Here is a 22,524-nt window from a genome sequence, read left to right as displayed (position 1 = left end):
ACATAACTTCAAATTAATTTGATTACCTATAGAAATGAACAATTTGAAAATCTGCAAAAACATTTCTGTGTATTGTTACATCCCGCAACCAGGCATTGACCATAAACCTCATGACTTTAAAAGCTCCACTACACAGAGCTCCTTCGTCATAAATAGGCAACACAGGTACCTGGCCACTAACTTGTTCGCCGATGGACAACTGAGGCATCGTGTCAAAACCAACACTCGATGATGTTCCTGTCAAAAGGAAGAAAAATTATATTCGGAGATGAAACGTAGAACGACTTTCGCTTAGCGCACTTAGTTGACTTAATACCACTTTTTACTTGAGAATTCTTTTTTAAATCTTTGCCTGGGGGGAAAATGATCTGTACAAGTTTCATTGTTTACCGGAGTGTATCTGAGTTCTTTGCTTAGAGCGTTGATCTTGCATTGCGAACCAGGCGAACCGTTTCAATGGAAACTTGCTTGGAATTCCTTGGCTCTTGTGGGAAGAAAATGATTTTGCATAAATCCCTGTATGAAACATGATTTTCCATATTCTGGTCTTTCGATTTCTGTTTTTATGGTTACTTTGGAATTATGGTGGTACTGAGTTGGTTCTGATATATATATATATATATATAGAGAGAGAGAGAGAGAGAGCACTCAAATAAATATTTCTAAAAGTTTGAAAAATAAATTTTTCATGGTAATGATGCTTAACAGAATTGATTAAGATTTGATTTGCTGAAGATAATCTTTGGAGATGTGTTAAGAACAAAATTAGAACACCAAAAATTACCTCACCGAAGACTTATTTCGTTCGCACTATAATCAGGACGGACTGTTTCTAACATATATGAATACCAAATTTATCAAGATTAAATATCTTTATTCTTCAGCTATACTTCATGTTTAATCTTCATTTAAGCTGGGAATGAGAATACATTTTTGAGATTGGAAAAAATTGAGAGGGTACCATTCAAGTTCTCGAAAACATTTAAAGCAGATCCAAATTGGAGTTTGCTGAGAAAACTCACTTTGGGAAGTTTGACAAAATCCTAAGACTTTGTCAAACGAGAAGTGAGATCATGTAAATCAAAAAACTAAAATATTTCAACAGGTTCTCTGATTAAAGGAAACTGCTGGTTTGTAAATGAAACTAGTGCAGCTGATTACAGACCTTCTATATCATGGACATGATGAGACTGAAGTAAAGTGTTAACCGCTAAACTGTCAATGTCAAGTTCAACACATATTGTAGAATAACATCCAAGATTGTTTGAAATTACATTTGTGTTCTCTTCGAAATCAGAAAGCAACCTTTTTTAAAAATAAACATCAATGTAAAATAATTAATAATTACATTAAGGTAACTGTGATGTGCAATCAATTTGAAAATGACATAGTTAACCTGTTGTCATCGGCTTCTCGACCACCCAGATCGGGCCGGTCACTTTCCGAACACCATAGAACGAAATTGTTTTTCAATAGATGTCTAGCAAAGAAGAGATCTGCGCCAAACATTGTTGTATCTTGTGGTATATTGCCAATAGGAACATGGAAGTATCTAAAAGGAAAACAAAGTATTGAACATTTTGATTGAAGCTTGTTGAACGATCCTTCATTAACTTACTTCACTTTTTTAAAAATATTAATTTAGAGTTTCTGGTAGTTCGTACATTTTTATTAGTTAGTAGTGCAGCCACCAGATTAAGTTGGGGTTGTTTGAGCAAGTTCGGATAACAGGAACGAATCGCTGGGGAATGATTTGAAAACAATTATTTCACCAAAATTAGTACCCTATACAACATCCTCAGAAAAATTATGACTGTTTCTTTTTATGCAAGCAATGATACAATCCATAACTACGTAAAATCCATGAGAAAAGGATGAAATAGGCTCCGTTACCTCAAATTCCATAAATCCCTATCCATTTGTATCCTCTTATAGACATGCTAAGGATAGCATGTACCCAACATTCCAGATGCCCCTCCACGTAGATTGAAGAGGCTTTGGCCCGTAGCCCTACTTAGACCTGTGACGATAACACAGTGATTAAGTGACCCTTTACAATCGAACTGAACATAATTATCGGAATGCTGCCAATGGGTAGCTTCTCCACTCTTTACTGTATGTTTGACTTTTGACTGTATATTACTAATACTAAATACCGCCTTATGGTAGTTGTATCATACAAATAAATATCAAAAATAAAAATTATTCAACTGATAATACATAAAATTAACAAATAAATCTACAGGAACATTGATTCCCTCATAACACATCCAGCGACCGAAGCGTTCTTTTATCCATTAGCTCTATGTAATAGGGAATCACTTGTCCAGGATATAATACATCCGAGTCGAAGTTACCGTATATAAACTCCTGTATATTTATTACAAAATAAATATTTTCTCAATGTTGGATTATTCTCTTCACTTCTCTGCTTCTGATAACCCGCAGTTATCGTATGCGGTTAATTTCTGTTTCCACACTGAGTGCAGAAAAATATTACCAGTTTTTTCGTTACCTTTGCGAAACATAATACCCGGTCTGCGAAAGCGCATCCCCCGTTATAATTAAGCCTGAATTATACGTATAATTATTTTGGGTCAGCTCTCTACATTACTCAGGATTAAAACTGTCCGGTAGGACAGTTGTATAAGGGTTGATCGTCAAAAACTGCACGAAAAAGCGTAACGTTAAAAAACACCCAACTTTGACAATTTTTTTCTCTTTTTCTATAAAAGATAAAATTCCCAAATTTTCTTTAAAATAAAGGGCAAACCCTCCTTTATAACTGTAATTTTTTTGCAACAACCCAGATCTAATAGGTTTCGAGAAAAAAGTTGCCAAAAATGAGCAAAAACCGCTTTTTCAAAAAATGTTTTTGTTCTTGTTGTTCTTGTTGTTACCTTTTTTGTAAACAACGTAGCGCCTAAACGCGCAAACCGATTTTCATGAATGAGGTGTCATTCGATTCGGAATTTTATGTAGATGTGCCTTTTGGGGGTCTCGACGCTGTACATTAAACAAGAGAGGAGTTAGCCCCCTTAATGTAAGGCCCCCTCCAAAATTATTATTACTAATTACTCTGTAAATCTTGGCCCGATTTTGATAAAATTTGGTAGGATGATAGGGTTAGGGCTCCCCTACGTAACATTAAAGCGGCGATCAGCTCTTACACTTGCTGAGGGGAAGTATAGCAATCGTTGCAAATTATCGACACGTGAACCGATTTTCATGAATGAAGTGTCATTCCAATCGAAATTTTGTACAGATTTGCACTTTAAAAGTCTCGACGCCGTGCCTCATAAGGAGGGGAGTTAGCCCCTCCCAAATAAGGCCCTTTCTAAAACTATTATTACCAATATTTCTATAACGCTAAATCCGATTTTGATAAAATTCAGCTCGAATAAGTGGTTAAAGCTCCTCTACGTTGCTGATGCTCTTGCACCTACTAAGAGGAAGTACTGCAATCGTTTAAATTATCAATGAGTGAACCGATTTAAATCAATGAATTGTCGTTCGATTAAAAAATCTTTGCCTCTTTGCCTTTTAGGGAGAAGTACTGCAATCGTAGTTTATTTTTCTTACTCCTCTTAAAAGGAAGTACTGAAATCGCAGTTTAATTTTGCTATTTACGTACAAATACCTTCCTATGTTATTCAAAACGCTTTTTCAAAAAAATTGTTATTGAGGATGGTTTGGGGGAACGCAACTATAATCATTCTTTAAAAAGATCTCTCCAGTGGTAGTTACGGTTCCGACTTAACACCTTATCAGATTATAATGATAGAATTGCTTATTCCAAATTTTAAAAAAATCTGTAAAGAAGATATGTAACTTTGTAAAATAGACAAAAAGGAAAATCTATCCAAAAGGTACAAAAATCTTCTTAACAAAAACTTACAGTTTCAAATGTTAAGTATAAGGGTTGATTAATCGCCAAAAGGTACACAAATCAGCGTGTACCCAACATTTCATTAATACTTCATTAATAGTCAAGTAATTCTACTGCATTAATTTTCATTAATAAGTTATTTTTTAGAATTTATTAGATGTCACAGACCCTTATGCTGGCCACTTCATTTATAATATTTTTTGTTATAATTATGATAAATCACATATATATGTACATGCATGTTAAAGTAGAACAAGACAAAGTTAGAGTAGGCTACTGTCTTGAATTCGTCTTACCGAAATATTCGTGAGCACAAATAACACACAGTTAATAACAAGTAGATTATTCAACAACAATTATTGATTTCTCAATTGTAATTTAATTTAGTCCCCCTAATTTTACTTATAGTAAAATGCTGGAATAATTAGCTGTCCTAAAAATATGTATATCTACATATATATGAACAAGCATGTTAAAGTAGAAAAATTCAAAGTTAGAGTAGGCTACTGTCTTGAATTCGTCTTACCGATATTACATATATACAACATTGTGGGATGAATACCTAGATTAAGAATGTAATTGAAACTATATTATTTGCGATAAAGCCAGATAATTATTATCTATTATTATAAACGTTTAACTACTTCATAAAATAACAATTGCTTTAATCAAAGAATGAACTTAAACCGACGATTTTTATTTAAAAATAAAAATATATAAATGAAATAAACAAAATCATTGATGTAAGTTTTTTATAAAAAAAAGTTTTGAATTTTTTAGCCTCATAATTTTTTTTTTATTTTTTGTAACGTTTTTCTTTTTAACCTGTAATTAATAGTTTGATTATTATAAATAACTAGATATTACAGTCAATCTACAGTGCTACTTGAACATATTATATTTTGTAGACGAAAATGGCCAGCATAAGGGTCTGTGACATCTAATAAATTCTAAAAAATAACTTATTAATGAAAATTAATGCAGTAGAATTACTTGACTATTAATGAAGTATTAATGAAATGTTGGGTACACGCTGATTTGTGTACCTTTTGGCGATTAATCAACCCTTATATTTAACATTTGAAACTGTAAGTTTTTGTTAAGGATAAGTTAGATGGTCTCCGGCTTCACATGACACATGACAACTTAAATCACCAGTTAGGATAATGCTTCCCATAAATGAGTCACGCGTTTCGCGCTTCTCTGTCAACATATTATAAACTCAACCTTGAGAATGTCTCGGAAGACATCTTGATCCTATGTTACATAGTAATGCAACACGTAATCTGCATTTCTTCAATGGGGCTGTTACTGCAAAACGAGAAGGGTGTCCCTACAAATTAAAGCTGTATCTCTCTTTACGCTTATTAAACTTTGTCGCAGATAATTATTATTAATAGTAATTTGCATAAAACTACATAAACAAAACAAACAAAAAATTAGAAAAAACAGTACCTGCATAGTTCAGCTTGTAAAGCAATTGCTTTCTCTGAGTTTAAGTAATGTTTGACCATGAGTTTAGAGCCGAGTCTCTGCCAGTCTAACGTTGAATAAATTGGCTCACTTTCTTGGACATAAATCGACATAAAAGGCCATTCATTAATTATTGGTAACAGCATTGTTGTCTCTTGGATATCTAAAAAAATTTTAATTTTAATGGTTCTTCTAAGTTCTTAGAGATTTGAAACAGAATCATGATGCACCCCTGTAATAGTAAGTGAAATATTTTGTCTCAGTTGATTTGAATTCTAGACAGATGTATAGTACAGTGATTCAAGCCGTGCTTCCTATACTACAGCACACTTACCATAGCCAATCGAAATTCCAAGGAATGTTTGAACGAAGATGCTAATACACACAGTCATCAAGGATCTTAGATATCTTTGAATTCACTGAATTATTTAATAAAATAAAAAAACGGTAAGCAAAATGAAGAATACCTCTGTTTGACTGAACGGCAATCAGAGTCGGACCTTTCTTCTCATCTCTGTACACCTGCAGTGCAGCTACAATGTGCCTGTAAGCTTGTTTGGGATCAGTTTCTATTTTAACGTCAAATGATACTCCAGCTGGTGGAAGTAAATGCTCTTCTTTTGCTTCCGTTTTACTTAATCTAAACAAGGAATAAGATTATTTTCTTTTAAAATTAAAGTCTGCTTTTTTAAATGTTTGTAGTCTTTATTCAGTTATTAGTTATGTAGTAAAGTTAAAAAGATACTAACTTTAATTTCCTTTCCGAATTATACATGTTATTTAAATTTGGCATTTGGTTTGTAAGTACACTATCTAGAACTACAATAAGCGCTTTTTTTATTGGTGAAAGAAATAAACCAAGAAATGCTCTGGGTCCCGAGGGTGCCTTGTGATAATATAAGTGCAAATGTTTCAAATTTATACCATCCTGCAACAACAGACATGTTACCTCTTTCTGATTTCTACAGTCGTACCTACAGATAGTTTTCAAAAATAAATACATTTTGCTTCTTTCTAATTTATAAATGCAATATCTGCAGCAAGAGAGAGTTCTTTGGCTTAAGATTTTTTCAAAATAAAAAGACTTTAAAAAAAGGAAGCAAAATGTCGAACTTTATACAAAAATAACACATAATACAAACTAACTTCAAGGTAACTTTGTTGAGCCACCGTGCGAAAAGAAAGATTATTTAACATAAACGTCTGATTTTCTGTCAATGCTTCTGATAAGCGCCTTGATTCAGATTTATCTATTGCGCACACACATCCTAACTTTAACAGTGCTCGGAATAGCAATGGCACCTGAGTCTCATAAATGCCTTCTACATCGGCAGCTGACAGATCGGCGATCAGATCACTGAAAATACAGAATAAAATTAAATTCAAGTAAGTTAGAAATCGTACTTTTGATGTTCTTTAAATTTAGTGCATACATTACAATTAACAACATTTTAATACAAAACATTACTTACTTAACGGCTCAACAGTCTATTAATGGACCTAGGCCTCCCCAACAAGTCTGCCCCGCTCCTCAAGATCTTGAGGCGCCATCTTCTGAAGCGGAGGTCCTAAGTCACGGAGACATCATTCAGCCATCTCAGCCGTGGACGTACTCGCTTCCTTACGCCTCGTGGCTAACCATATAACATTTTCTTTGGCAGCCTTGCATTGGGCATTCGTTCTATACGCCCTATAATGAGCTGTCATTCTTCCTCTCTTTATATGCGCAACTATGTTCAGTTCCCCGAACATTTCCTTTAATTCTGAGTTGCTTCGTGTCCGCAATTACCCGTTTTCATATCTTGGGCCGAAATTTTCCTTAAAACTTTCCTTTCCCAGATCCCGAGATCCTTTGGCTTTCCTTTCACTTCAGCACCCAGGTTTGGCTGGCCTATGCGGCTGTCGGTCTGACCATAGTCTTATAGTCTGTTAATTTAGCGTTTGTAGGTAATTGTTTAAGCGCAGTAACTTTTGTACCGCAAATAGGCATCCGTTGCGTGCCGCTATTCTTGACATATCTCTTACTAGTGTCCCGAGGTACTTGAAGCTGGCGCAAAGTGGGAAATTGTGATGCGTTATTTGTATCCTGGCATTACTTTCTCTCTGGCTTCTCGAGGTTATCATATATTTTGATTTTTCTTCGTTGATTTCCAGTCCACATTTCGTAACTGCCACCTCCAGCTCCTGAAAGGCTCCTTTTTGAGAGTAGGTCGGTTCGGAGAAAGTAGTGAAAAACTAAGAAGTCCTTTAGGAATTCGTATTTCCGTCCCTCTCGATTTTTATAAATATAGTTCGGAATATTAACATTTAATTAATCTTTACAGATTTCTTGCTAATAGATATATTCACCGTAAAGCATAATGATCTCAGCAAATATGAAGTTAAGAAAAATGGCAGCTTTTAGAAAAAATTACAAAACTTAAAATTCCATTAAGTAATTCACTGTTGAATCCTGTAGAAGATATTTTTTAAATTCAGAATTTTAAAAGCACATAATCGTCCTTAATAGGAGAAAAATTATGACCGAACATAAAGCCGAAATGATTCCATCAAAGGGAAGCGTCCCATCCTGTCACTCAGTGCCCTTACGTTTCTGGAAAAGTGCTTCGAATAAAAGGAGCAGATCTTGAACAAGTGCAATTTTAAGAGAAATTAAAAGGAAATCGTAGGAGTTCTTTTCCTTAATAATCACTTCAATAAACTTACTACTTAAGAGGGGATTAGCTGAGTGGTAGCTTTCATGATCATATTTGCATTTTACAGCAAAACAGCCGTCCAAGTAATTTGTAAACGATATAATTATTTCGTGAATGAATCATGTAATACATTGGAAAAGCAATGCACTCACTTGCTGTGCTGTTGGAAAATTTCCTCCGGAACGGTGTATTCATAAAGATGGTAAGTGGGACGAGAGCGTGGCAAAGTTCTGTTACACTTTTTGTAAAGAGCTCCAGGTATATCCTCTTTGGGAAGTCGGTGGTTTACATAAAATATCCTGGGCACAATAAGCCTGATTTGGTGCAGTTCTTCGGCCACATACGCCCATACTTTCAGCACACCTGGCGATCCAGATTCACATATCTGAACAAAATTTATAAATTCTATGAAATATCAAATTGGAAGAAATTTTATAATTAGAGAGATTTGATTTACTTGTATAATTTGCCAAGTTGTATTTAGGAGAGTATGTTGAGCTTTCTGAAGGAAACTGCCCAGAGTGCCCACCGCCGGTCGACGCAACCAGTTTCTCTGCCTTTCTGAACCATTCTTCTTCTTAGAATTTCTTCTGCTCTCTTCGTGCTCTTTTTGCCATCTCCATTTGCTCTTGTGGAAAGCTAACCACTTTAACCTGTCGTCCTATTATACATCGAGTTAAGGAAAACATATTTTTAAATCCAATGTGTGATGATCAAAATAAAGAAATATAGAGCTAGAAATAATTTAAGAATCTTACTCTAGTCGTGCCAAATGGCGGTGCTGGTCCTAAAGCTTCTTTCCAGTTTTTTGGAATATGTTTTTCTGGCGTTGCATCGCGCTTGCGTTTCTTAACGCACGCTACAGGCTGCTTTTCACTGATTTCAGTTGTTTCTTTCATCAAATCTTCAATATCGCATGACTCCTCACGATTATTCCCCTCCTATAGTACTAATTTTAAGTAAATTTAACCATCATTAAAAATAAATATAGAAGGGGAAAAAACTTGCCTTGTCGTTTGTTTTACTAGGTAAACGTGTAAATAATTCACTTATTTTTCTCTGCTTTAACGTATCATTTTTTTCAACCATTTTCTTGTGAAGCCAGTCCGGATGACGAATTCTTGGTACAGGATTAGAAATCTTAAATAATAATAATAATAATAAAAATATCGACCAACCAAAATGAATAGCTTGTCCTTATTTATGTTACTGTAGGAAGACTATGGATTCAACTGAAGTGTATTGAATGGAAGATTCGAATGTTTTCCTCAAACCAGAAAATATAGAGTCCAAATTCCAATGTAGAAAGACAGATAGGATGGGAAATTGGACATAGAAGTGAAAAGCAATGAACATGGCAGATAAACTGAGAAGTAACGGCCGGAAAATGGCTAGTAGGGGGGAAGGAGTTCTCTCGAAACATCCGTGAACAAATAATCCAGCAAGGAAGAGGTGAAAGCACGGCAATAGAGGTTAAAAAAAATAAAAAAAATAGAATAAGTTATTCTGCACTTAACAGTAAATAAATACACAATATATACTCATTAATTTTAATTGCTCAACATACGCCGAGCCCAAAATAACTAACTATTTACCCCTTGCATTGCTGCTGGGATGGTTATTATTTTCTGAATGGCTCCTCCTAGCCTCTCTATATAATAATTCCAATCAAGAATGTGACGGATATCAATGTCACTCAAAGAATTATCTTTAAGCCATTTGCGCAAATGATGCCTTTTTACTGATTCTTCAGCTTGAAATATTGCTAAAGGAATGGCTCTAAACACGAAATATGAATTAGTAAGTAACAAAACTAAATTGAATTCTAAATAAGAAGGTAAGGGAGATAGGTTACCTTTCCGTCACGGGCGATCCTTCAGGTTTCTTGGAAATGACATACTTACAAGCCAAACCTGCATCCTTGACCATCTGATCACCAAGAAACTCTGCAAGTCTTTTAGCAGTACTGATAGAGGTACTTTTTTGAGCCCCGTAGTCTTCAAGTTTACGACTCATTGATTTGTTTTCTGATATTAGTTCGAACAGTTCTGAATCTGGCATATTGCAAGCCTGAAATGTAAATGTTCTTAATTATGCTGAAGCTGCATAGAAGATGCATAAAAAACTGTTTTGTTTAAACCTGAAAAAGGTTTAGGATAGCTATGCTCCTATGAAAGTGCGAAGTTTACGTCTTATCAGCTCCGAAAATTTGTCTCGATAACGACTGTCATGATAAACTAAAGAAAAAAAAAATCTAGGAAAACAGTGTACCTCATTTTGAGTGATGGACCATGTGGACCTAGTAGAATATAAAAAGGAAGAATCCTCGGATAATTCCTCTCCTTATGGAAAGATAAACGAAAAGCCCCTCCTACGATCCTTCTATTCCCTACAGACACAAAAGATCCTTCTCTAGCTTTCTACACTAGCTACAGGTTATTCCTTCCTTTTTCCCTGCTTTCATTTCCCTTTACACCTTAAGCTTTCCTAATACCATTGTTATGAAGGTTATAATGTATTGTTCATTGGCACATCATGTTTTTATTTATTTTACATATTAATAATAAAGATTTATTATCTATCTATCTAGCACAAGCTCCTCCAGGAAGAGTGAAAGAGAAAGTAGAAAGCTAACAAAGTATCTCTCAGTAGAGGACAGGCGATCTGTCAGAGCAAATATGACCGGGAAAGATCTAAGGCTTGTTTCAGTATGAGCAAAAGTAGGCTACTTAAGGTGAAAGGTATATATAGAAGAATTGGACACAACCGTACACCTCATGGACTGCAGGAAGAGAGCTGGGTATCTGGGAAGTTGCCACGTAATACAGGAGGACATTCATTCTACATTCTGATATCAATTTGGAAGGGCTGCTCAGTGACTGGTTTACAAAACAGCTCCACGAAGATCTAAGTGCACGTAAGTGATGACAGAATGCATTATTTCTTGCAATGACCAAATTTCAGATATTTCGTGAAAGAAAACTTGCATACGACTTTTCTGGGCTTTAGCCCAATTCAACTCACAGTTATTCTACTTTAATCTCAATCATAGTTTTCGTCGATTTGTACAAGCTTAGAAATAATAAATTTTGTTACCTTACTATATAAAACATCCAACCAATAATTTGCAATTTTGGCCACGGATTCGTAACATTTTTCTAAAGTATCACCTTTCAAAAAAGCATCAAACACTGACGACTGAAAAATCTTGATTAACTGCAACTCTCCACGTCTTTTTACTTCAAACCTAGTAAAGAATAAACCATAAACCTAATAAACTTTTTTTCCACATGAGACTAAGAAATTATGTTACTATATTATAGAAATTGTGTTTTTCGAAAATTACCCTTTCAATTCAGCCAAAGATCCATCAAAGTTAAAGACAGCATATCTTTTCTTCAGTTTTTTTCCTTCTTCTTTGGATGCTGGTAAAACCATTGCTAAATATGGACCATCAACTTCAAAAAAAATTGAATTTTCGCTTCTTAATTCGTACTTGATGTTCTCTTTATCAACTAATTCATGGTACACATGGTTTGTGAAATGTTCCTTTCAACACAATTAGAGAAATCATACTCATTTCAATTAGGTAATACATTAATTTAATTAAGTACATAATACATTAAGTTTACAGAAAAATCGTTGTAGCCATTTCGATAACATCTCAAAAAAAAAAAAAAAAAAATCCTTCTGTAAGATGCACTTTCCATAAACCAATTTAGAATAAAAAATTTATTGCTTTGACCCGGAGTGACATACAGCTAAGATATACATTTGGGTTATTCAGAAATGGTGCTAACGATTTTCTTTAAACCTTGACTCCCCAAGAAAATTAATTTGATGGTAGTTCTTTGAAGGTTGGAGTGGATTTCCTTCTAAATTGACGTTTAACTGTTTTATGCTTGCCGCACATTACACACACACACACACACACACACACACAAACTAGAAGCTCCACTCCGAAAATTTAATACGATCGCAATACTTCCTCTTTATGAGGATTACAGCTGAAAGGAAGTGAACGGAACTAACTGAATTCATTTAATAACTTAGACTTCGGTTAACATATATTATCGTGAAGAATCTATAATATCTACCTTTACCATAGAGTTAAGCACTGCGTTAGGATACGAAATAGTAACTTTGGATTTTCCTGCTTTAGTTGAATGGATAACATAATTTTCTGGAAATGAAGCTGGCAGTACGCACCAAATACCATCCGTGTCCAATTCCAGTGGTCGACCGACTTGCTCTATTATTTCTCTGGCTTTGGTGATAATGTTAGCACCCGTGTAGCACACTATTCCAGCCATTTCCATACTATGCCATCTTGCCCTAAAATATTTTTCTCTTATTCCTCTTACATACCCACTGATACAAATTTCCATAATAAGGAAAATATTAAAAACTAACCCTCGCCTCATCACGTATCCGTAAAATGAATTAAGAATACATTTATGAGCTAACTGCAACGAATCATAAAGCACTTCTTTATTTTTGGCAGATTTTATTTCTGCTGCATCTCCTTTAGCTACTGCTTCAGAAACTTCCTTTTTAGCCACCTACAAAAATAAATAGTGAAACTCTCTTTTTCATGTTAACAGATAGTCACCGAAAAGTTGACCTAAGTTCATAAACAGTTCCACTCCCCAGCAAATCCTACCTCTCAAGAATTTTTTTAAATGGGAACTGGAGAATAAAAAATCTCTAGAATAATTTTTGGGAGATCCAGAGTGGAGCAAACAAGGAAAACATAATATCTTGGGGCAAAAAGCGTCCCTACAGACTAAGAAAAACAAATTCATTTTATACTAGAAGGCCATTCGATGAATGCTGTGGGGTATATACTGCAAAACTGCAAAAATTATTGAATAATGAGAGGTAGATTTCATGAGGAAAAGTGTGAGGAAGGCATAGCTCAGAATAAGGAAGTTGAGTTAAGGGAAACGTATAACAAGAGATTCATGGAGAGAATAATGAAAGAAATACTTTATTAGTTAGCGAACCTGCATGACAGAAATATAAAAGAACAATGGCTTCGTCACAAACAATAGAATGATTTCCAGTGGCATGAATAATAGAAACCACAATTGAGGCGGTGTTTGGAGGGCAAAGTGGAACTAACACTAGCTCTGACTCTAACCCTTAGCAAGAAACGAGTCAGATTTATATTAAAGTTAAAGAAAATCAGAAAATTAGTGGTGAACAGTTGTTAACCTTTGACAATCCTTTATATTCGTATCGCCTATCCCTAAAAGCTCGAACAGTGTCTACATAGAATGAATTTTCTTTCTGACAAACTGTAGAGATTCGCTCCTCAAGTCTTGTCACTTTTGTCTTTTTATAAGCTTTGCGGCAGTAATCAGTCAATCTTTTCTTTTCTATAACAGCTTGCTCCTGCTTTGAAAGTTGGTGGAAAGCTCTGGACGGTTCGCCAGCAGCTAAAGGAGCAAATTTCTCTGTTTCTAATTGTTGCTGAATCCTGTGAAACTCACTTCGACTGGCGGGCACTGTAAGTTTAACGCAGAAAATTAATTTCTGAATAAGGGAAAGAATAAAAGTTCAGACAGGAAGACACCGTTACTCACTGTATTCTCCTCTCCACATCCAAGTCATATTTCTTTGGCACAGTGCTCCGGGTTTGTTAAAATCACATGCAGCACAAACTGTTTCTTCAACAATAGCGGAAGGTTGCAATCTGTTTGTAAGAATTATATTTGGATACATAGCCCCTAAAAATAATAACTACCGTTATTTGATTATTATTTTCAGGCGCATCGTCAACTAGGCCAGTATCGCCATTATTATATTTTTTGACTCCTACTTAATAAAAAAAAGTAATTTTGCATACCAACATCCAAATGGTAGATCATGGGGTTTTCCATTCTACACGGGGTATCTCTTAATTCATGCAATTTGCACTTTATATCGCTAACTACCTCCTCAAAATTGGTAACACTCTCCAAGGGGATTTTCTCTTCTTCCTCAATGGCATGTCTAAGAGCCTTTTCAGTATTATTAATCAACATATTAAACGCTTCAGGGACCTACAATTTTATTTTAGTTTAGAGTCTTAATAAGTAGTTAAAATTAGTGAAAAACCTTTACTCACCATTCTAAAACGACAAGGTATATCAGCTCTAAAAACGCCAGATTCAAGAGCTTCCACATGACCTCCTACATAGGTCTCCTGATCTAGGACGTGACCGTCTTCGGTTAATTTATTAAGTTGTGTCTCTTTCTTATTTGGAAATACTATATTAGCGTGAAATGCTTCTACCATTAACAATGTTTCACAAAGAGTTCCAGAACCTTTTCTCAATACCTGTTATACTAGTTTATTTGTTAGATAACTTACTGGAAATTCATGAAATTACAATAAATAATGAGCTGTCGAAAAATGTCATACCTCATCCGGTTCCATAGGGATAATGGTGCAAAGAGCAAAAATAAATGGGTGTACATATTTCATATAGAGATAGTACGTGGCCACAGCATCAGAGACTGAATAGTTAGACAATACTTGAGGTTGCTCTACCGCCATTCGACACATGTCTTCCGGATCCAGTTCCACCGGATCATATCTTAATTTAGCTTTAGCCACTGCCTTTAGGTTATGAGATCCGACAGGAAGATAAGAGTCACGCTTTACCCAACTGCAAATATTTCAGTTGCAAGCTACAATTTTCAAATATATTGGTGGGGTAAAACGTTTCTGAGCAAAAAGCTACACAATGATGCCAATTATAAATCTTATTTTTTAGTTTTAACGTTCGAGGAGTATTTGAAAAATTTACTGAATACAAATTCTGTAGACATTACGTATATACTTTTCAATTAATAGTATTCTCAGGTGCCTCATATGACCAACCTAATTCAACTACGCGCGAATGGTCGATATATTTTTTTCAATCTAAATGAAAGTTAAAGCACCTTTAAACTAATTAATAACCATTGAAGTGTAAAATCTATTTTATTTAATCATTATGAACAGGTTTTAAAGATTGTGTTCATTATTTTTCAGTTGAAGTAGACTTTTTTATCTCAACCAAATTTAACCCTTAATGATAGCCGAAAGGTAGATGAATGTAGTGGAAAATCATTTATATTTCAAATCATGAGATCTGCGATTTTACATTTCCTTATAAAGAAAACCGCTTTTTTTACTCAAATACTTTTGTAAAGAAGCTAATTGTGTTGCTACCATAAACAATCCATATGCATTGCAGGTCTACAGCTGTATACACCAGTTTTATCTTGCGCAAAACCAATCTCCTGTTTCATGTCGATGCCATGTACAGCTGCTCTGGCTTCAACAAATGGCCAATCAAAGAAATCTCCATTGTACGTAACAAATATGTGTGGTCTAATCTAAAAATTCATTCAGTAATAATTAATTGAACAGTATACTTGAGCAAGTTACAAAAATGATCAATTTTCGCATTAGATATAATCGAGAAAATGTGGTTCTTTTGCATCAAAATACATTTAGGCGAGCAATCCACAATTTTCCCTTTAGTTACCACAATTTCAACTGGTAAGTTCTCAGAAAGCCCAGAAATTATTTAATTGCCCGTACATTGTATTTTTTGAAGGTTGGAGGTTTTGGCAGAATTCAGAGGTTGCTCGCAGAGTCAGTATTTGGCCCTTTCTTCTGCAACTTCGTATTTGGACAAATTATTCACATCTGGTATAATTCGAATATAGAATTTAATATAGCACTCTTTGATATTAAGTTGTATTGATCGTTAGTATGAGCAAAAGAGAATTTGAAAGCAGACCAGTGAAGTACGGACGATAATCGAATGGAAATTAAAAATATGTTCATTGCTAAGCCCATAAGTATGTTGCTATAGGGTCATTATGTAGTATCATTACGAAGTTGTAAAATTGGGTAGTTCTGGTATATCCTACAATTCAGCTGTAAATAGTTAGAATTGATGTTTGACGAAAATTTTAAATTATACTCATACATTTTAACTTAAAAATTAAGTTAAGGTTCATTAATTAAGTTAAGCTGATAAGAGTGAATGGGGTATTAATGATATGTTATACAGTTACGGGCTCTGGATACTTATGAAGAAGATGGAATCTAGTTCCAAAAGTGGAAATTGCGAAGATATTGTTAACAGTGCCATACACATAATGATGTGTAAGGCAGTGTCAACCGAGGCTAAACAGTCTTACTTTGGGCTATGTGGCGAAGAAAGATTTTGACAAAGATGTAGCAAACGCAGGAACATCTGACCACAGTACAGAGGGCATTATCATATCATTAATGGATAAGGATGGACAAAGAAAAAGATTGCTCACGGTATCAGTAATTATGGCAGCAAAGGGAGCAGTTGTTCTAAGAGAAGTATAACTTACTTTACCTCCTCTCTATTCTCGCAATAATTTGAGACCAAGTCATGGTTTACCAGACGGTTATATGATCATTTTCGTTGACGAAGAGTGGTTCATGAACAGGAAGCTAGCAGACTTGAGGATTCAGTAAGAGGGGTGTTATGATTGTAATGCACCAGGAACATTTTAAAGCTAGATGTGAAAATAGCGGCTGTCCATTTTAATTTTTGCTGAGTTCTCTATTTTTAACTGCACTAAAAGAGATTTGACGTTAAAAGGGCACATTCAAAACTATGCAATGATCATCTAACCTCCATAATGTGATCAAAGAATCTAGTGATGAGCGCAGCTTCATTTGGTTCATTAAATAATGTAAAGAAACCTTCAAACTCTGGTTTCGGCGTATATTCAAAATCTTCAACATCTTCAGAAATGATCTCTCTATTTGTAATTAAAAATCCCTAAAACATAAACCTAACTAAGTAACTAATTAGTTAATTCTTAAACTGTTTTCTGACATCACAAAATTTCTACCTGGCCATCTATCATGTACGAGATCATCATTATTTGGTCAAAGGATGAATCAGGAAATTTTAATGGTAACTTTGTAGTTTCAATATCGAAAGCCAGGACAATGGTATCAGGTCTCTCAATTATGTCGTCTCTTCTTGCTATAACTGGCGCTAAATTTGGACCACGACTTTTGACAGAATACCACAAACCAACAAATATTTTTAGATCAATGGAAACCCTTACATGATAAGGCACATCAAATTCCCTGAAAATAATTCACATTTGTTAAATTGAAGTAAGTCTTTGTAATTAATATTTAAAAAAAAGCTTCCTGGTTCAATTATTTAGCATTTAAATGAAAGACATAGAATTTCAAAACTTGGCAACATACGAGTATAAACCACTTCTTAAAAGTAAATATTCCTAGATCGAGAAGGGAAGTCATCTACGGGATCATTACTGCAATAAGTGGCCGATTGCAAATTAAATTAAATCTTGCATAGTTTCAGAAGGTTCTGGTAAAGTCGGCTTTTCATTAAAGGGGCTCAATAGTAAAAATAATAAAACGTCAATTCTACAAGTACTATTTTATTATAAATTTCAAGGAAGAGCAATACGAAATAGTAAGCAATACTTAATATATTAAACAATTTTTTGTAATTCTAATTAAATGAATAAACTAATAAAATTCCTAGTTGAGAAAGAAGTTAACTGGCCACTTCTGGGAACTTGGAATTTTTTCTGTGAGCATCCCAGTGTAACAACACAAACAGCACATAATATATATAAATTCTGCAGAGATAATTGATTTGTTCAGTTATTCGCTGTCTCGCAGGCTAACTTAGCACAGCCGAATTAAAGGTTCTACGCGACCCGTGACGAGAATGGTAGCACAAGAGTGATGTGAGGAGAGAGAATGGAGCCTCCGAGGCCAGAGTTGGGCAAAAATTTAATCAATTAAAAAACAATTGAATTAAACCGAAATTTAATTTTAATCACGATTAGAATTAAAAAATTTAATCGGCCAAAATTAGTTGATTAAAATTAAATTCACTTTTAATTTAATCGGAATTTAATCAATTAAAATTTTTAATCATAACTAAAAATTAAGATTAAAATTAAAATTAAATAATCAGAATTTTAATTGATTGAATTAAATTCCAGATTTAGTTTTAATCACTTTGGACGATTAAATTTTTTAATTTAATCAAAATATGAGAGATTAAATTTTTAAAACCAAACATTGCCAATGGTTAAACCAGAATCGGACCAATGCATCTTTATTCCGCCTAGCTGGTGCCTCTCCTCTATCAATATTATCACCTTTCCCAAACATGGCACCTTCATTCTACCAGTCTGGTGTCTCACCTGTACTATGTTGGTGACTCTCAAGACTTACATAGGACCACCTCACACTCACATTTAACCATGTTTACCACTCACTATAGTTATATAGGACCACCTTACTCTCACATTTAACCAAGTTTACCACTCACTATACTTAGATAGGACTACCTTGCACTCACATTTAACCTAGTTAGCGACTCAATAGACTTATGAACAGGGTGACCAGAGTTATGTGTTCCACCCACTTTTTTTTTTAAACGGCGGGAAATTTCAAAAAATAGAAAACACGTATTTAATCAAATCTAGTTTTTTTCAGTAATTGACCCATTATTTAAACCCCAATTTCCCCAGATACAGTATCTAAGTTTTTTTTCAAATGGAACAAACCAGATCTAGGCAGGCTAGAGCTATTCGATATTCCAGATCTTCGATTGAAGCCAAGGGATTAAGGTTACTGTACACTTTATTTTTTAGATATCCCCTCTGAAAATAGTCTATTGGGGTTAAATCCGTAGTTCGAGGTCAAAATCGAGCTCTTCTTGAACCGGATGATAACTGGGGATGAAAAGTAGATTACCTACGAAAACATCGTAAGGAAAAGGACATATTGTGAACCCGGAAAACCTAGCCCTTCCACCTGTAAACCTAATTTCACTCTGAATAAGAGAATGTTGTGTATATAGTGGGACATTCGAGGACCTACACATTATGAGCTTTTAAAACCGAACGAAAAGCTAAATTCGGAGAAGTATTGTTAGCAAATGCATAATTTAAAGACAGCAGTCCAAGAAAAAAGGCCGGCGATGTTCAATAGGAAGAACATCATACTGCATCATAATAATGCCATGCCAAATGCTGCTTTAAAGACTCGTCTAAAAATTGCAGAACAAGGCTGGAAAATTCTGTCGCATCCACCATATTCCCCGAACTTAGCACCCTCCGACTATCACTTGTTTTTGTCCTTACAAAATTTGTTGAAGGGCGAAACATTTAAAAATGAAGTAGATATCAAACAAGTACTGGTTCAATTTCTCGCATCAAAAAATAATACATTTTTCAAAAATGAAATACATAAATTGCGCACACGCTGGCGAGATATCATTAATAATAATGGCAATTATATTATTTAAAAAGTTTATTTATAAAGTTTATTGGCAAGAAAAATTTGTACTTTGTTTTATTCCAAAAACGGACAGAACTTTCCGGTAGACCGTATATAAGTCTAGTGAGTGGTAAACATGGTTAAATGTGCTTGTAAGGTAGCCCTATATAAGTCTAGTGAGTCGCCAACATGGTTAAATGTGAATGTAAGGTGGTCCTATATACGTCTAGAGCAGTGGTTCTTACCCAGTGTTCCGCGGAACACTGGTGTTCCGCGAAATTTCAATTTTAAATATATTGAAATTTAGAAACTTAGGAAAGATACGAAAACAAAAAATTGTTCCTTTTTTTTTTTAATTTGAATTTAATTATAAGTTCTTGCTAAATACCGAATTTCAAATTATTTAATGTTAGTGTTCCGCGAGAAAAATATATACATATAATTGTGTTCCGCGTCTATGAAAAGGTTAAGAACCACTGATATAAAGGGTTGAAATTTTTTTGGGTCATGAAATTCTGTAAAATTATGGCCGTTCTACTCGTATATCTCCACTGTGAACCACGTATTGATATGGAATTTTTTTCTCTTATACACTTTGTTTTTCTCAATTATAAACTATAGTTATTTTGTGCACAGATCTATAAATATAGAAGATATAAAGGGTTGAAAATTTTTTGGGTCATGAAATTCTGTAAAATTATGGCCGTTCTATATCTTCCACTGTGAACCACGTATTGATATGGAATTTTGTTCTCTTGTACACTTTGTTTTTCTCAATTATAAACTATAGTTATTTTATGCACAGATCTATAAATGTTGAAGATATTAAGGGTTGAAAATTTTTTGGGTCATAAAATTCTGTAAAATTATGACCATTCTATATCAACCACTGTGAACCACGTATTCGTATGAAATTTTGTTCTCTTGTACACTTTGTTTTTCTCAATTATAAACTATAGTTATTTTGTGCACAGATCTAAAAAGGTAGAAGATATAAAGGGTTGAAAATTTTTTGGGTCATGAAATTCTGTACAATTATGGCCGTCCTATATCTTCCACTGTGAACCACGTATTCATATGGAATTTTGTTCTCTTGTACACTTTGTTTTTCTCAATTATAAACTATAGTCATTTTGTGCACAGATCTAAAAAGGTAGAAGATATAAAGGGTTGAAAATTTTTTGGGTCAAGAAATTCTGTAAAATTATGGCCGTTCTATATCTTCCACTGTGAACCACGTATTGATATGGAATTTTGTTCTCTTGTACACTTTGTTTTTCTCAATTATAAACTATAGTCATTTTGTGCACAGATCTAAAAAGGTAGAAGATATAAAGGGTTGAAAATTTTTTGGGTCAAGAAATTCTGTAAAATTATGGCCGTTCTATATCTTCCACTGTGAACCACGTATTGATATGGAATTTTGTTCTCTTGTACACTTTGTTTTTCTCAATTATAAACTATAGTCATTTTGTGCACAGATCTAAAAAGGTAGAAGATATAAAGGGTTGAAAAAGTTTTGGGTCATGAAATTCTGTAAAATTATGGCCGTTTATATCTCCCACCGTGAACCACGTATTCGTATGAAATTTTGTTCTCTTGTACACTTTGTTTTTCTCAATTATAAACTATAGTTATTTTGTGCACAGATCTAAAAAGGTAGAAGATATAAAGGGTTGAAAATTTTTTGGGTCATGAAATTCTGTACAATTATGGCCGTTCAATACCTTCCACCGTGAACCACGTATTGGTATGGAATTTTGTTTTCTTGTACACTTTGTTTTTCTCAATTATAAACTATAGTCATTTTGTGCACAGATCTAAAAAGGTAGAAGATATAAAGGGTTGAAAATTTTTTGGGTCATGAAATTCTGTAAAATTATGGCCGTTCTATATCTTCCACTGTGAACCACGTATTGATATGGAATTTTGTTCTCTTGTACACTTTGTTTTTCTCAGTTATAAACTATATTTATTTTGTGCACAGATCTAAAAAGGTAAAAGATATAAAAGGTTGAAAATTTTTTGGGTCATGAAATTCTGTAAAATTATGGCCGTTTATATCTCCCAACGTGAACCACGTATTCGTATGAAATTTTGTTCTCTTGTACACTTTCTTTTTCTCAATTATAAACTATAGTTATTTTGTGCACAGATCTAAAAAGGTAGAAGATATAACGGGTTGAAAATTTTTTGGGTCATGAAATTCTGTACATTTATGGCCGTTCTATATCTTCCACTGTGAACCACGTATTGATATGGAATTTTGTTCTCTTGTACACTTTGTTTTTCTCAATTATAAACTATAGTCATTTTGTGCACAGATCTAAAAAGGTAGAAGATATAAAGGGTTGAAAAATTTTTGGGTCATGAAATTCTGTAAAATTATGGCCGTTCCATATCTCCCACCGTGAACCACGTATTCGTATGGAATTTTGTTCTCTTGTACACTTTGTTTTTCTCAATTATAAACTATAGTTATTTTGTGCACAGATCTAAAAAGGTAGAAGATATAAAGGGTTGAAAATTTTTTGGGTCATGAAATTCTGTAAAATTATGGCCGTTCTATATCTTCCACTGTGAACCACGTATTGATATGGAATTTTGTTCTCTTCTACACTTTGTTTTTCTCAGTTATAAACTATATTTATTTTTTGCACAGATCTAAAAAGGTAGAAGATATAAAGGGTTGAAAAATTTTTGGGTCATGAAATTCTGTAAAATTATAGCCGTTCTATATCTCCCACCGTGAACCACGTATTCGTATGGAATTTTGTTCTCTTGTACACTTTGTTTTTCTCAATTATAAACTATAGTTATTTTGTGCACAGATCTAAAAAGGTAGAAGATATAAAGGATTGAAAATTTTTTGGGTCATGAAATTCTGTAAAACTGTGGCCGTTCTATATCTCCCACTGTGAACCACGTATTGATATGGAATTTTATTCTCTTATACACTTGGTTTTTCTCAGTTACAAACTATAGTTATTTTCTGCACAGATCTAAAAAGGTAGAAGATATAAAGGGTTGAAAAAGTTTTGGGTCATGAAATTCTGTAAAATTATGGCCATTCTATATCTCCCACCGTGAACCACGTATTCCTATGAAATTTTGTTGTCTTGTACACTTTGTTTTTCTCAATTATAAACTATAGTTAT

The 22,524-nt window shown here is 34.0% G+C and overlaps 1 protein-coding gene across 4 annotated transcripts in view; it reads right to left on the bottom strand.

Annotated features, from left to right (window-relative positions):
• PolE1 (DNA polymerase epsilon catalytic subunit 1) overlaps positions 1 to 22,524 on the bottom strand; it is a 36,375-nt gene that overhangs the window by 5,987 nt on the left and 7,864 nt on the right. For 2 of the 4 annotated variants that reach the window (XM_074117153.1, XM_074117152.1), the window contains exons 5-29: positions 16,939 to 17,182; positions 16,716 to 16,865; positions 15,263 to 15,429; positions 14,468 to 14,714; positions 14,171 to 14,383; positions 13,910 to 14,105; positions 13,647 to 13,790; positions 13,276 to 13,568; positions 12,472 to 12,620; positions 12,156 to 12,393; positions 11,405 to 11,607; positions 11,155 to 11,305; positions 9,914 to 10,128; positions 9,654 to 9,837; positions 9,067 to 9,198; positions 8,817 to 8,999; positions 8,516 to 8,719; positions 8,211 to 8,443; positions 6,509 to 6,719; positions 6,112 to 6,290; positions 5,830 to 6,002; positions 5,345 to 5,525; positions 1,397 to 1,552; positions 1,166 to 1,305; positions 27 to 237 (exon numbers count right to left, since the gene is read on the bottom strand). In XM_074117153.1, the coding sequence (XP_073973254.1) occupies positions 27 to 237; positions 1,166 to 1,305; positions 1,397 to 1,552; positions 5,345 to 5,525; positions 5,830 to 6,002; positions 6,112 to 6,290; positions 6,509 to 6,719; positions 8,211 to 8,443; positions 8,516 to 8,719; positions 8,817 to 8,999; positions 9,067 to 9,198; positions 9,654 to 9,837; positions 9,914 to 10,128; positions 11,155 to 11,305; positions 11,405 to 11,607; positions 12,156 to 12,393; positions 12,472 to 12,620; positions 13,276 to 13,568; positions 13,647 to 13,790; positions 13,910 to 14,105; positions 14,171 to 14,383; positions 14,468 to 14,714; positions 15,263 to 15,429; positions 16,716 to 16,865; positions 16,939 to 17,182 (4,797 nt within the window). Of the gene's footprint in view, positions 1 to 26; positions 238 to 1,165; positions 1,306 to 1,396; positions 1,553 to 5,344; positions 5,526 to 5,829; positions 6,003 to 6,111; positions 6,291 to 6,508; positions 6,720 to 8,210; positions 8,444 to 8,515; positions 8,720 to 8,816; positions 9,000 to 9,066; positions 9,199 to 9,653; positions 9,838 to 9,913; positions 10,129 to 11,154; positions 11,306 to 11,404; positions 11,608 to 12,155; positions 12,394 to 12,471; positions 12,621 to 13,275; positions 13,569 to 13,646; positions 13,791 to 13,909; positions 14,106 to 14,170; positions 14,384 to 14,467; positions 14,715 to 15,262; positions 15,430 to 16,715; positions 16,866 to 16,938; positions 17,183 to 18,285; positions 18,463 to 22,524 lie in introns of those variants that run through there. The other 2 variants (XM_074117154.1, XM_074117155.1) reach the window with 2 other exon arrangements.

This window comes from Rhodnius prolixus, unplaced genomic scaffold (genome assembly GCF_049639745.1).
Source record: "Rhodnius prolixus isolate KJV_2025 unplaced genomic scaffold, Rpr scaffold_2, whole genome shotgun sequence".
Classification (NCBI taxonomy): Eukaryota; Metazoa; Arthropoda; class Insecta; order Hemiptera; family Reduviidae; genus Rhodnius; species Rhodnius prolixus.
This window is presented reverse-complemented; position numbering and strand designations above follow the sequence as displayed.